Raw genomic sequence first — 14,438 nt, forward strand, 5'->3', positions numbered from 1 at the left:
TGCCAGCTATACTGATAGATTTATTACCTAGGAATTCCTTATACCAAGGGAAAAAAAAACCAGGTCCAGTCCCTATCCCTGTCTTATCACCAAAGAATGTATTAATTTCATTAATGTCTTAAGAAACAAACTTTAGTTCTTAAATAGATTTCTGCAGAAAGTAGGATTTGAGCTGAGTCTTAGAGAAACCCAGGGGAGTTATGAGGGGTAGGTAAATAGAGTAAAAGCATAAGGAACAGCCAGTGAAGATATACCAAATCGGGAGCCAAACAGGATTTAATTTTTGATCCTGCAAGTAATGGGGAACCACTGGGGTTCATTGAGTAGGAAGATGTGTTACATATGCAGAGCTATTAGGAAAATAAGTCTGGCAGCTAAGTAAGTGGAAGGCAGACTAGAGTGAGGAAAGACTTGGCCAAAGCCAACCAGGAGCTACTATAATAGTACAGATGACAGAAGATGGAGTATGGAATAGAGTGGCAGCTATGTGAGAGGAGAAAGGAGGACATATACAAGACATTGTGAAGACTAGATGATAGACTGGATATTGGATACATGGGGGTGAGTACAAATGAAGATTTAAGAATAACACCAAGGTTGTAAGCCTAAGTGACAGTAATAGGAAAGCTGGGAAGAGGGGGAAGGGTGTTTTTTTTGGACACACTGACTGACAATGAAATACAATTCCCCTTTCCCTGCAGGAAGGTCTAGGGCTATGCTGTTAAATATTTAACACCTGTTTCTCCAGAAAGAAAAAAATAAGTAGACATAACACAGTTTTAATTTGACTCTTTATAACTAACATTTTCTCCAAGACAATCAACAAAATAAAACAAGGCCAGATGTGTAGCATTTGCAAATTCCTAGAGTATAAATGTGTACACTGAAAATTTAACAATTGGCTCTCAAGATCTAGTAGAAGTGGGCTCCAGCTTACTCCTAGAGAGGTCACACACTTTAGGGTCTGAAAGCGGCATACCATGTCAGATACTATTGATCTGGGAGTTTGTTTTGTTCAATTAATTGTACATTGTTACAAGGGAGGATTCTAGGGGGTGATGTTAGGAAGTGACAGTAACATGAAAACTCATTAATTAAAATGTTTTAAAGAGTAATCCTTAGCAAATAGAAAAAAAAAATTAAGTTTGTGTTTGAATTACAAAAAAAAAAATCTTATCTCCCACAGGAAATCTTTGACACATTTTGAGGAAATATAGCACACAATTTCTTCTAATAATGGTGTTGAGTATTTTTTTACATTATCATACTTAGCAAAGTTCAGCAAATACTGCTATTTCCAATTCATAAGTAACTAATTTATCTAGGCAGGCATGGAGCAAACAATGCTAATTTCATTAATTATACTACCAGAATATGTGTTGGCAGGGAGTGAGATGACAAGCACATTGTGTATCCCACCTAACTTTTTGTAGTTGTTTGAAAGTCTGGACTGATTAAACTGATTTAAAGTACTTAACCTAAGTCTGAGCCAAATTTTACATAAATTCTCCAAGCCAGACCTTGCCCCACCTCCCCCACCTTTTATGGAGGCAATTGGGGTTTTAAGTGACTTGCACAAAGACACACAGCTAGTTAAGTGTCTGAGGCTGAATTTGAACTCAAGTCCGCCTGACTCTGGGGCTGGTGCTGTATTCACTGCACCACCTGGCTGCCCCAACACCTTTTACCTTATGTCAATTTCATCATGAAAAAAAAAACCAACACAATAATCAAGATTCAATAATATGGCTAACTACTTCATTTCTCACTGAAACCTTAAACTTCAAACCCTCCCCAAACACACTTCTGAATGGAATATTGGGAAGTGCTAAGGAAATAAACATTCCAAATAACTGTGTTCATTTATAACTTCTCCAATTCTCAGTCTGACATTTAAATGGTTCATCTCAAAATGAGTCCTCCACAAAAGATAAACTGTCATGGCTTGAAAAGGATTACAATTTTTATGGCCTGCCCTCAATGTTTTCTGTTTTTCTTTTTAAACCTTCTGTTGGATGAAGTCCAATTTTGCTTCCCAGTCACTTGATGCCTACAAGGACCCAAACACACTTTTGTAACCTTACAGGAAAAACAACTCACAGGTATTAGTTGCTGGCTCACACTGCAATGACAATGTTTGAAGACTCTCCTCATCCATTTCTAGATCCAAGTTGGACAGGTACTGTTTCACCTTGCGAGCCATTTGGGCATCTTCATAGAGTTTCTTGGCATTGAGGAAGGAACTTCGGCGTACACGCTTTTTGTGTCCGCCAGTCTGTGCAACATCAAGAACTGCTGCATTTGTACTACCTTGACTAAGAGATCTGGAAAAGACAAAGAAAAAAGAATGCAGTTCATTCTAGAACAAGGTTCCCTGAGTTAATATGAAACATGCCAAAGGTTGCATGGATGTAAATCTATATTGAAAAGCTTACATGCCTCATTCCAGTAAGACAAAGAGCTAAAAATACAAAAAACAAAACAAAACAAAAAAAGGTAGATGGATAAGGGTAAAGAAAATAAACTGATATGGCTAAAAATAATTACAACTGCATAATTATATATGTATTTGCACCTATTCTGCTCTGACCAGGAAAATTCCAATTCAGCCACCTATCTAGAAAAGAATTCAAACTAGTTCTCCTATATAAGTCAACAGGGAATAACAGTGTCTCTAAAAGCTCATGCTTTTATTTTTTTCTTTAAAAATTTAAAATTTTAAAATAATTTTTTTAAGAAAATTAAACTTATGCAGTTTAAAATGACTGGTGTTCCGAAAAAAGCTTTCTATAGCTAATAAAAGGATAAATTTTAGAAGTTCAGACATAATTTTAAAAACAGTAGCTATAATAACAAATTACTGAGTTTTTTTCTTATTTTTTTGGGTTGGACACGGTAAGTTGTTGTAAGTAATGCAATCAATAAGTTAATATGAGTACAAAGGTCATGCAAACTTGAACACATGTACGGAAACTATTTGGCACATGAATTGTTAAGAATAAAATTTTTAAAAGAATTGATTTATAAGGATGAAAATAGTAGTTAGTTGAGCTGTAAAAAAATGATAAGTTTATAATATCTGGAGGTCAATCTTATATCTATTCATTTCTAAATGTATTAAAAGAAATAAGAATTTCAGTGGTAAAATTTTCCTTTTCCCCTACACCCCCACGTTTGGATTATTCTAAGGCATACCAATTATGTTAGGATCAAGCCAATCTGGATGCTTTTAAGTATGTCTGCCCTATTTCTTCCCTAAGTAATTGTTAATTATTTCACAGCTCTCATGTTCATGACCTCAAAAGCAAAAGCCCCAATGGATTAAATGATGTCAGTATGTCATCTAACATTCTGCCAGAGCAAGAGGGTTAACAAAAGAAAAAAATGCTAAAGCATCAGAAAATACAAATAGCAGACAGAAAAATACAATGCAAATGAATAGAGTAGGATGTACATCTGTGGGCGTTGTCACCAACCACTTACCCCAAACTCCTCCATTTCTTCTTCCTGTAAGTGAGAGCCATGAAGATTGAAGCATGTGTATAGAAAGAGAGACAGAGAAAGATCACAAGCTCAGAAAGAAGGAATTAGACCTCAGGACAAGCAGTGTACTAGAAGCCCACAAACATTAACAGCATCATCTCAGACATACAACTTCACCAAAAATTATTTTTGACTCAACAACAGGTGTACCAGAATGATACCATGTGGATAAACTACAGCAGAGTTCTTCTATTCTTCTAAAAGAAGAAAAACTGTGTCTTTCCAGGGAGATCAGATGTAAATGCCATCAATGAAATGTCAGTCATCCATTTAAATTTTTAGACAAAAAACAAAACCCAGTTGAATCGATGTTTTTTCAAACAAAGCAAACAATTTGGCTGGATTGAAAATGTTTATCAGGTTGTTTACAGAGCCACAATATCATCGTTCTTTAGGTGACTTGGATTTTTCAAGCTACAAACCATCTTTTGAAGTTTTAGCTCCAAACCACTGAACTAATGTACAAGGATTATATGAAATAGGATAACAATGCTTCAATTTTTAAATATGGAAGACAACAAAATAAAAAGAAAAATGATGATGGCAATAATAAAATGCCATTTAATTACTGTTACAAGTGTGTTCGCTATTTCAGACATTTTATTCCTTAAAGGTCTTTATGCTAGGGGTGTACCATGTTCCATTAAAGGGCAGGGAGGACACAATGTTCATTATTTTTTTCTGAGTTTAATTTAAAGACTGGAAAATCTTGACGGTACATTATGTGCTATTAAAGGTGAAAAACATACCTAGTTCTAAACATTAGAGCTGGATCCATGTTAACTGAAGCCATTCGACCAACATGGCGAATTTCTTTTGCAATCATTCTCAGCTTTTCAAAATTAACTAAGCCATCCACTTTTGAATCATTTCCTGTAGTTAAGGGGGTGGGGGGGAAGAAAAGGAAATTAGGATGGTGTTTGCTTCTAAACTCCCCACAAGAAGAAAAAAAACCCAACTCTGACATTTCTAATTTACCTTCATGAAGGAATGTAAGATCCTTCTTGATTACAGGGAACAGAGGGATTATGGGGGGCTGCAGGTTTTGACTGTTTAGGACATTGCGATATTTTGCCATGTTTCTAGAGGGATCAAATAGGTCCTGGAGATCCTGAAATAACTTTTCATATTTGCTAGGAAGTTTTTCCCAAGTAGTCCGAAGTCTTGCTACTGGTGCCAGGTTCAGGCCACTGGGAGATAATTGAAAAGGTGAATTAGGTGACACTTCAGAATGACTATACACATCATATGAAGTGTATTGAAGCAGATAGACATAAAGAGATATAACATATAAAATACATATCTAGCAACCACAACTACATGGGTACATGGGTATTAGTTGGTATGGGCAAACCTTCCCCCTCTCCAAGATGTGGAGGACTGTCTTATGAGTTGCTGTGGCCAAAAAGATTAAAAAAAAACCAAAATATCACCTGGTGGCCAATTTTATGGTGATGAGTTTCCCAAACTTAGCTAGTACACAGAGTCCCTTGACATATTCTAATTCCATAATAACCACTCACGTTGCTATAAAATTCTGAAATTTACCAAGCATTGCCTTCACACCAGCCCTGCAAAGGAGCTAGTGGAAATATCATTATTCCTGTTCTATAAGAGAAAAGACTAAGGCTCAGTGGTGAAATGACTTATTGAGGATCACAGAGCCAATAAAAGTTGGGCTCTCTACTAGCTTCATGTCCAGCACTTGCTCTATGACATCACTCTGTTCACATTTCATGGCTCCAAAAACCCAGGGCTACCTCCACGGTACTTGAAGGCATAGGAGTAGAAGTGAACTCCTGAAGGTGAAGTAAAATCTAACAATGCTAATGAATATTTTATAGTAAAAGTGATCACATTCTATATAGTAAGTGAAACATTAATAACAATGATGATCTCAGCAATAATGTACAGATACAAAATACCTGCAATTTAGAGTCAGTTCTACAGTATGTAAATTCTTCTACTTAGAAGACCCTGAATACATTATACCAGTTCACTTTCTGTTTTATTACAAGTCCTCAAAGCCTAAATCCTAAAATTGTTTTAATAAGATCATTAACTTTAAGATCATAGCCCAGAGAAAGAGCTGACTGGTAGTTCAAGTTATTCAATTCACCAATCAAACCCAGCGAAGCTATACTGCAAACATTCTTTCAGATACTTCTTAATCTTTAGTTTGATAATTAGACTGAATTTGTAAGCTGGACTGAATCTGAAGACAGACAAAATCACCTTCATCCTCTTACCTGATGATTGCAAACATTGAGTTAAAATTCTTGCATTCCCTACAGTGTAATGCTATCTTGATGAAATGTTTAATCGTCTTCATCCTCTTTAGCTGGTTGGTCTCTCTCAGGATTTCAGATGCCACCCAAAATGTTTCCTGGTTAATAACTTCCTCAAATTTTTTCAGGTTTACACAGCTTGTTTTTGATTTGAGCTTAAACAAATCATCAATGTATTCTGTGGGTTCAATGTTACGAAAAAGTTCAAAATTTCTCATAGAGAGCTGCGTAGCAACTTCAACAGTGCTGAGCTGTAAGAGGGAAATCTGACTTTCTCGCAACAACTCCTGAGCATCTTCATCTGAACAAAGTGTTTCTGTCTCCATGTTGTTTTTCAGATAATACCTACGTGAAATAAAACATCAATGCAATAATCCTTAGAAAGAATAATTCACTATTTTATGAAAGGACTCCAATGAAAATTCATCTGGGACTCTTGACAACATTTTCCAACTCCAAGAGTAAATATGCCAGTTTTCTCACCCAATAGATACTGATGCCACATAGACACTGGCAACAATTTTCGACTAACAAATCAAATTGAATTTGCTTTTTAAAAGACAGTGATTACCCTCCTTTGCCCCATTTCTTTCTCCTTCCTTTACTTAATTTCCCCTATTACCTTCTCTCCTAATGTAATTGAAAGTTATTCTCATTCAAATGAACCAAGGTTAAGGGCTCTGGGAAAGGAGGCAGGAAAGCTTTTGAAGTGGATCTCCCTGGGCCTCATTCTAGTTCTCTCAGCTGGAAAGAATGTTCTGACCATAGGGTAGTAAACAAGATTTAAAGCATTTTTTCTTTTTTTGCCTTTGCATCCAAAGCAGGAGGCATTTTGGCAACAGGATTGTCTGTATTGTTTCCCCTTTTCTCAACTGATGAATGAAAACTAGGATCTCAAAGGAGTTTCATACAGTGGGGCAGGTAATTATCATCCCCGTCTCAAAGACCAAAATCTTACTATCTGACAATAGGCAAAATTCAATATGAGGGAATTTCACCTGAGATGAACTCAGGCTTATTTTATTTTACTGAAATTCCAAGCATCTTATACCTTGCCCCCATAATACAGATTCTCCAAGGACAAGAAACTATCAAAGCTTCAACGGCTGATTTGATAACAATCCTGTGTAAGGAAGGTGAAGCAAATTATTAATGCATCAACTAAAATAGTGTATACAAAGCCCTCTGTAAAGGTCAAGGATTCTTATTATCATCACCATTATTAAGGTGTGGAAATTGAGGCTCACATTAATTGTCTGACTAGTTATTGATACAGCAAGAACTAAAAATTTCAGACTTCTAGAAATTATTTTCACTCAGCCCTGCTACTGTTCCTTTATATAAATTTGATTGTATGCTTACTTCAGCAATGGCAGGGTTAATGTTGTATTTTTTTGAAAAATAAAACTATTTATGGGTTTCATGGATTTATAAGATGGAAGTTTTCCCAGGTCACTTTCCCTAAAGAGAATAGGTGGATATGGAATATTGGGTGCCCTTCTTGGATTATGTATTGAATTCAGCCTGGCCATTTGTACATGTTCCCAAGGCAAGTAATTATTTATGTCAGAAGAACACCACAGAATGTGCAACCAATTTATTTTATCAGTTATAAAATAATTCCTGGGTGAGGAAGGCTGTTTAAAAAAAATAAGGGGAAGGGCTGTTAAATGTACACATTTATAAGACTACTCCACTCTAGTCATCTCTGAAAACCGGAAGGGTAGGGAATTATAGCAGAAAGCCAACTGGATAATCATGGATGATTACTCTAAGTCATTTTGGAGCAAATGAAGCAATTTAAAAATAACTTTCTTCAAGGAAAAAAAATGGATGTTGTGTGCTCTACGGTTATCTACCTTCCACTCAGTTGTATTCGATCAGCCAGTTTGGAAAGCTGATCTGGGAGTCTTCTTTGTTTAATTACTCCCTCTGGAGTAACAGAGACCTCACACAAGGAATATTGATCAGGTGTGGCAGTCACAGCAAATTCCCTGATGGCCTGAATGACCACTTCTTTTGCTGTTGTGTCTTTGCTGATCATGATGTAGCGACTCTGCTGGTCTGCCTTAAAAACCCTTAAAACTTGATCTGGTAAATCTAAAGGAAAAAAAGAAAAAGAAGTCACACATGAAAACTATGGGGTCAGGAAATACAGTTGGAGCCAACTGAAAGAGATGACCTGAAAACTTGACTATGATCAATAATGCCGTACTTTTTTTCTTCTTCCCTCAACTTGCGTTTCCCTTAAGTCATGACTTGATCTATATACAGATGAAAGATACACAAATTCTAGAATCTTTCTCTTAAAGATATGCCAACATCTTTAGGTAGGAAGACGCACTTTGAACTCAGGAAAGGAATGAAATAGTGCTTCAGGAGATTTGGCAAGGAACTGGAATGGGGCTATCACAACATTATCAGAGGAGTGATGGTTATAAGATAAACGTTAAGTGTGACCCAGCAAACATAACTCATCATATTGAGAACAAACATCTGTAGTATAAATCTCTCTTAAATTGGTTTTTCATAATATGGTTTACTACCCAATTTATTTTACTTCATCCTATTCAACATATAGTTAATACATCTACTATATGCTCAACGCTATGGTAGACTCTGGGGTTATAAAGATGAAGCAAGATACATTCTTTCTTTCTCAGAGAAGCTTATAATCTAACAGGGAAGATAAAACAAACATACAAATAAAATAAATATTGGTACGCAAAAGAAGTCTGACCAGAATTATTGGGGAGATTTTCAAAGGGAGATATTATTCACAGCCTGAGAAGGCATTATCAAGAGAGGCTAAACATTGCTGGTAGTGAGTGGTTCGAGGGGATTTGGAGAGGTTGAGTGAAGATGCACGAAATGATGTTCACTCTGAGGCAAAGCTGGATAAAACACAAATAGGAGAGTAGGATACTTGAATACGTAAAGCAGGGGTTCTCAACCTGGGATCTACAGAACCACAGGGGATTTGTAACTAGTCTTCAGAGATTTCATGAACTTGCATGAGAAAAGAAATGACATCTTTATTGCCATTCCAATCCTTTAGTTCAATTGTAACTGTATTGTATTATATGCAATTAAAAAATATTATTTTGAGAAAGGGTCCACAGGTTTCACCAGACTACCAAAGGGGCCCAGGACACAAAAAAGGTTAAGCACTCTTGATCTAAAGGTTTGTAATAGACATGGAGAAGGTCAACAACCATAAAAGTAATAGCTCATCCTAGTTATCTGGAAATTAAAAAAAAATCATTAAAAATTATTTTGAATACTTTCTAAGATATCAGATTAAATATTATTACTGTACACCACATACACCTTTAAAAATTTAAATTTATATGTGAGTGAATGGTTAAGCATTAGTATAAAATCTATAAAGGCACAATATTTAATGATGAAAGTAATGTTCTAGAAAGGGTAGCAAGTGATATTTTTACTATAGTACCTCTGAGGTCCTCATAAAGACAGAGAAGTTCAATGTCACCAACAAGGTTAAACATAATGCAATGGAGCCTATCCACGTGCCCTGCATTTTAATACTTTTTTAAAGGGAATGAATCCTGCCAATTTCTAAACTCCCTCCCTAAAATTTTTTGGATGACTAACCTATAGTTTATATTTTTTTCACATTCTTGAACAACTAGACAGTTCTTAAGGAAGCAGTACTTAATAATAGCAATATGAAAGTATTTGAAATTTAATTTGGAAAAAATACAATAGTATTGAGAACCATATAAGAGCCTGACTTTATTTCCCACTGAGAAAAAATATATGACATCCATCTGTTGAGGGGATTTTCCAAAAGAGCTGAATTCTCTTATATGTTAATAGCCCAACATTGCTTTTATAAAATTAAAACAAAGGACAGAGAGTACAGATAGGGGAAAAAAAGGTAAAGAATTTGGTGCTCACCTGGAGTAGTATTGAAATCTAAAATGCGATGATGTGACTGTAATAAATCAGGATTACTAGATGATAAGGTTCCACTGACAGGTAATGCCGTTGGGATGTGCTTTGTCTGCCTTAATCCTACAATGCTGTCGTCTTGAGACTGGCCAATTCCAATATCACTGAGCAAGGAATAAAATAGCAAATAGTACATCAACAGTTCAAAATGATGTCAGTTTTTATGAGCTATCCAGATACATAACACCCACATTTCAGAACCTGAATAAAAAAAATCTATTTGTAATGAACATATACACTTAATGTGCTCAGTACTTCTAATACTTAGACCCAACAGAATTTGCTATTTTCTACCTGCATGACATGATGATTCTCTGATACTGAATTCTTCCCAACCAGACAAACAGACATACACGTGCACACTCACACTTGGTGTTCGATAAATATTATTGTCACTGTAACTATTAACACTACTAGAAAATAACCAGTATTAACAGCCAATTTCTCAGAATGGCACAATAGTCAAGAAAAGATACAGTTTGGTGACTGAGTGAAATAGATTCATGGAAAAAAAAACTCATTTAGGAATATCTGTTCAGTTTCAATTGGCAAATAAAATACTTCTACATCTGGTCACTGAAGTGCTTTATAACTCATTCTTTGAAGACAATTAAGAAGGAAGAGAAGATGATCCAGAAAGTCACAAATTAGTTCTCCAAGTTATCCCTTAGGAAAGTATGTCATCTAAAATTGTAGTGCAAGAAATTCCATTGTAGTTCATGGACAGACTGTACATAACACGTTGCTAATTAGGAGAATAACACAGAAATTTCTTGGATTCTGAAATAAATGAAATATACTGAAATCTTTTCAAATTATTTCTTTGCCCATAAATAAAATTTTTAATTACCTTCTTAAAGTCCTAGGGAAAATAGGTATAAATATCTCCATTTTTTGAGACTTTGGCCAGTTCCAGATAACTATGGAAGAATGACACTATGTAGTTTTTTTCATTTGGGGTCACATTCTCAAAAGCAACAATAACAGTACTGAATTCATAGGTCATTAGTAATATCTCTTAGAGATTTTTCCATGAATGTTTGGAAATTAGGAATAACTAAGTAATGTAAACAAAAGACTCCTGACAAAATGGTAAATAACATTTTTCACATAGTAAGTTGCCAAATATCATGTGACATGGCCACATCTATCATTTATGTCTCTTCCATTAAAAAAATAACCAGCAGAAGAATGAGTACCATGTATTTTAATGGAAATGGAAAGTTAGGGGAAAGGTGTTCTAACATAAAATACACTAGAGAAGACTATAACAAGTAAATTGTTAACTTGCTGTATCATTTCTAAAGAAGTAATTTTTAAAAAAATGTTAAGTCTTTCTCATGATGGAGAAAGAACTGAGGGAGTCTGAATGCAGATCAAAGCATACAATTTTCATTTTCTTTTGTTTTTTTTTCTTTTGGTCAGTTTCCTCTTTTACCACATGACAAATATAGAAATGTTTTATATGATTGCACATATATAACCTATATCAAATTGCTTAACATTTTTGGGAGGGAGAAAATTTGGAACTCAAAAAAATTTTTAAATGAACATTAAAAATTGTTTTTACATGTAATTGGAAAAAAATAAAATACTATTTAAACTAAATGTCAGATCACTGTAACTTCATTAGATGATCAGTGGCAAGATTTCTCTATAGGCATCTATATCTACAAACATGAAGAAAGAGATAAAATTCTCCTATAAATTTTTAAAAAGTCAAAATGCCGCAACAATATGGACATAACAATAGAATTTCACTTAACCACTCATAGCTCTTCCCTACTGGAATTTACATAAAAATTGAATGATACAGAATAGTGACTATTATTATTCTAATCACAAAGCAGTACATAAAAAGTTATTGAGCTAACCTGTACATGTATTTACTACAATAAGCATTTAAGTCCCAACTATGTGTCGGTCACTGTGATAAGCATGGGGAGGATACATACAGGGGCAAAAGACAGTTGCTGTCCTAGATGAGCTCACAATCTAACAGGAGAGACAACAAGGAAATAATTAACAAAGGAAAGGCAGCAGAATTAAGAGAAATTAGGAAAGAATTCCTGTGGACTATGGGATTTTTAGCTGACTCTCAGAAAGCCAGGGAAACTAGGAGGTAGAGATAAGGAAGGAGAGCATTTATGAGGAATTGGGAAAAGCCAGAGAAAATGGCCAGAGCAAAGACATCTAATGTCATGTTCCTAAAACAGCAAAGAAGTGAGGAGTGTCATTGGTTCAAATATGGGGAAGGGGTGGGGGGGGGAAGAGATGAGAATAAGGTATAAGACTGGAAAGATGGAGGGAGGGGGTAAAGGCTTTAAACTCCAAAGAGAGAATTTGGTATTTGATCCTGGAGGTAGATGGTAGAGAGCCCCTGGAAGTTATTTTTTTCCTCCTACTTAACAGTATTCTATTTTTTTTTCCAATTACCCATAAAGATAGTTTTCAACATTCACTTTCAACATTCAACATTTATAAGATTTTGAGTTCCAAATTTTTCTCCCTCCCAAGACTGCAAGCAATCTGATATAGGTCATACATGTTGTTGCTGCTGTTGTCTGTCCTTTGTTCTTGAAGAGGACCAAGACATTGGGAGAGAGATGTCATGACTTGCAAGGAGTTAAGTGAGTGAGGAAGGGCTGTGCAAAGTCACCAGCCTCACTTTCTACTCCAGAGCCTTTATGAGTGCTCAGTACTGATAACACAGAGGACTGAGGAATGAACAAGCACAAGAAAGGGGAGCTTCTTAGCTCTAGGACCTACACCAAAAATGCTATGACTAGATGGTTAGCAAAGTTGGAGGAAAAGGGTACTCTGATGGGCTCATCACACGTACAAAGGCCAGCCTTTCATGTGAAAGACAAGAGTTCACAGTTACCTGTCACTTTGCAATAAAACACTTTCTTTACTATAACCCTGTGAGGTCATCATGCCTGTTTTATGGAAGACAGAACGTGGGCTCAGGAAGACTGATCTCTTGGCCACAGTCACTGAGAGTTTTGGAGCCTGGACTAGGACACTGGACTTTTGACTCAAATCAAAACTCAAGTTCAATCCAATACAACACAGTTCAATGGAGAACTGAAGCAGGATAGATGAGACAAAAAGAAAAAAGTGGGGAGAAAGGCAGAGAGAAGACAAAAGAAAAATTGGCAGTTGTCACCTGTAGCAATTAGAAGGGGTAACCAGCAATACACAGGGGCAGTGCAGAAGATCAGCCCCCAAAAGGCAGAGACACAGTAGAGACCAGTGTGAAGGAAGCAGGGTAGAAAGAAGCAGCAGCAAAGAGGAACCGTTCCCACGAACATCTGCTGCTCAGCCAGCTGTCGCAACTGTTCCATCTGCTACTTTGTGGTTTTTAAAGATAACAGGAAGAACCAGATCATAGAGGAGACAGTTCAAATCCACAGCAATGTCCTTGAGAACCAATGTATTTTCTGGGTTACCCCGGAAGGCATGTGACAGATATAGTGTGTGTGTGTGTGTGTGTGTGTGTGTGTGTGTGTGTGTGTGTGTGTGTGTGAGCGTGTGTGTATGTGAGCGTGTATTGGGGGAACATGATAAAAGGAAGAGAGAAAAATGCTGGTGGTGAGTGGCAAAGGGCACAACTGGGGGAATAGGAAGACCAGACAGAAAGCTACACCTCAATACAATGTCTTTAAAAGTTAAGCCACAAGGTGGTATGTGCATAATATATTTTACAATATTTCCATTAAAAGGGAGGGGAGGGAATAAGCATTCATACAGCACCTACTATGTGTCAGGCACTGAGCTAAGAGCTTTACAAATGTTATCTTATTTGATCCTTACAACAATCCTGGAAAGTAGTTGGTATTTATTATCCCCGTTTTACATTGTGGAAACTGAGGCAGACAGAGGTTAAGTGAATTGTCCAGGGTCACAGAGCTAGCTGTTAAGTATAATGAATCGGATTCGAACTCAGGTCTTCCTGATTTTAAGCCTAATGCTCTATAACTACTGTGCCACCTAAAAGCTTCAAAAGTGAAAATTAAGCATGTTAGCACTTAAAGGACACTTTAAAGTTCAATCCAATCTTTACTTTTAAAAAAGCCACCCAGAATGACTTGGACTCCAGCAAAACTGATTTTTCACTTTAAAAAATATTATTTCATTTCTGTATTTCTAAACACACAGAATAGACATTAAGGCCCTCTGCCTTTGCATCCATTCCCACACATTTTTAATTTAAAGAGCCCAAATGAAAAGTCCACAAAACAAAAGCACTTTGTTTTGTTTTGATAAACCACTCATGATTCCATTGGTACAGAGAACTTGAAGTTCAGAAATTCCTATTACCAATGCCAATCCACAGTAGCCCTGCAACTTATACTCCCAGAAAACTGCTCAGGGCACTGAGAAGTTAAGTGATCTGCCCAAGAGTGTCACAGCCAGCATTTATATCAGGTGGGACCTGAAATGAGGTCTTGCTATTTCCGAGGCCAGCCCCCTAGTCAGTAGACCACACTGTCTTTCTAGTCACATTTAACTTTAGAAAAAAGGCACATGGGTAGAATAACTAGGGGTAGAAATCAAATTATTTTCTTTATGTCTCTATTACAACGGTAGATGTCTCAGAGATGAAATCTGGGAACGTACCAGCTT

At 36.2% G+C, this 14,438-nt stretch overlaps 1 protein-coding gene across 12 annotated transcripts in view; it reads right to left on the minus strand.

The window, feature by feature from the left end:
* Nucleotides 1–14,438, minus strand: part of RAPGEF2 (Rap guanine nucleotide exchange factor 2) — a 310,785-nt gene that overhangs the window by 17,521 nt on the left and 278,826 nt on the right. For 11 of the 12 annotated variants that reach the window (XM_020969701.2, XM_020969697.2, XM_020969700.2 and 8 more), the window contains 7 exons: nucleotides 9,756–9,913; nucleotides 7,691–7,931; nucleotides 5,793–6,176; nucleotides 4,522–4,733; nucleotides 4,293–4,416; nucleotides 3,484–3,507; nucleotides 2,101–2,324 (listed from right to left, as the gene is read on the minus strand). In XM_020969701.2, the coding sequence (XP_020825360.1) occupies nucleotides 2,101–2,324; nucleotides 3,484–3,507; nucleotides 4,293–4,416; nucleotides 4,522–4,733; nucleotides 5,793–6,176; nucleotides 7,691–7,931; nucleotides 9,756–9,913 (1,367 nt within the window). The remainder of the gene's footprint in view (nucleotides 1–2,100; nucleotides 2,325–3,483; nucleotides 3,508–4,292; nucleotides 4,417–4,521; nucleotides 4,734–5,792; nucleotides 6,177–7,690; nucleotides 7,932–9,755; nucleotides 9,914–14,438) is intronic. The other variant, XM_020969698.2, reaches the window with a different exon arrangement.

The sequence above is a fragment of the Phascolarctos cinereus genome, unplaced genomic scaffold, assembly GCF_003287225.1.
Source record: "Phascolarctos cinereus isolate Bilbo 61053 unplaced genomic scaffold, phaCin_HiC Scaffold_9;HRSCAF=440, whole genome shotgun sequence".
Lineage (NCBI taxonomy): Eukaryota > Metazoa > Chordata > Mammalia > Diprotodontia > Phascolarctidae > Phascolarctos > Phascolarctos cinereus.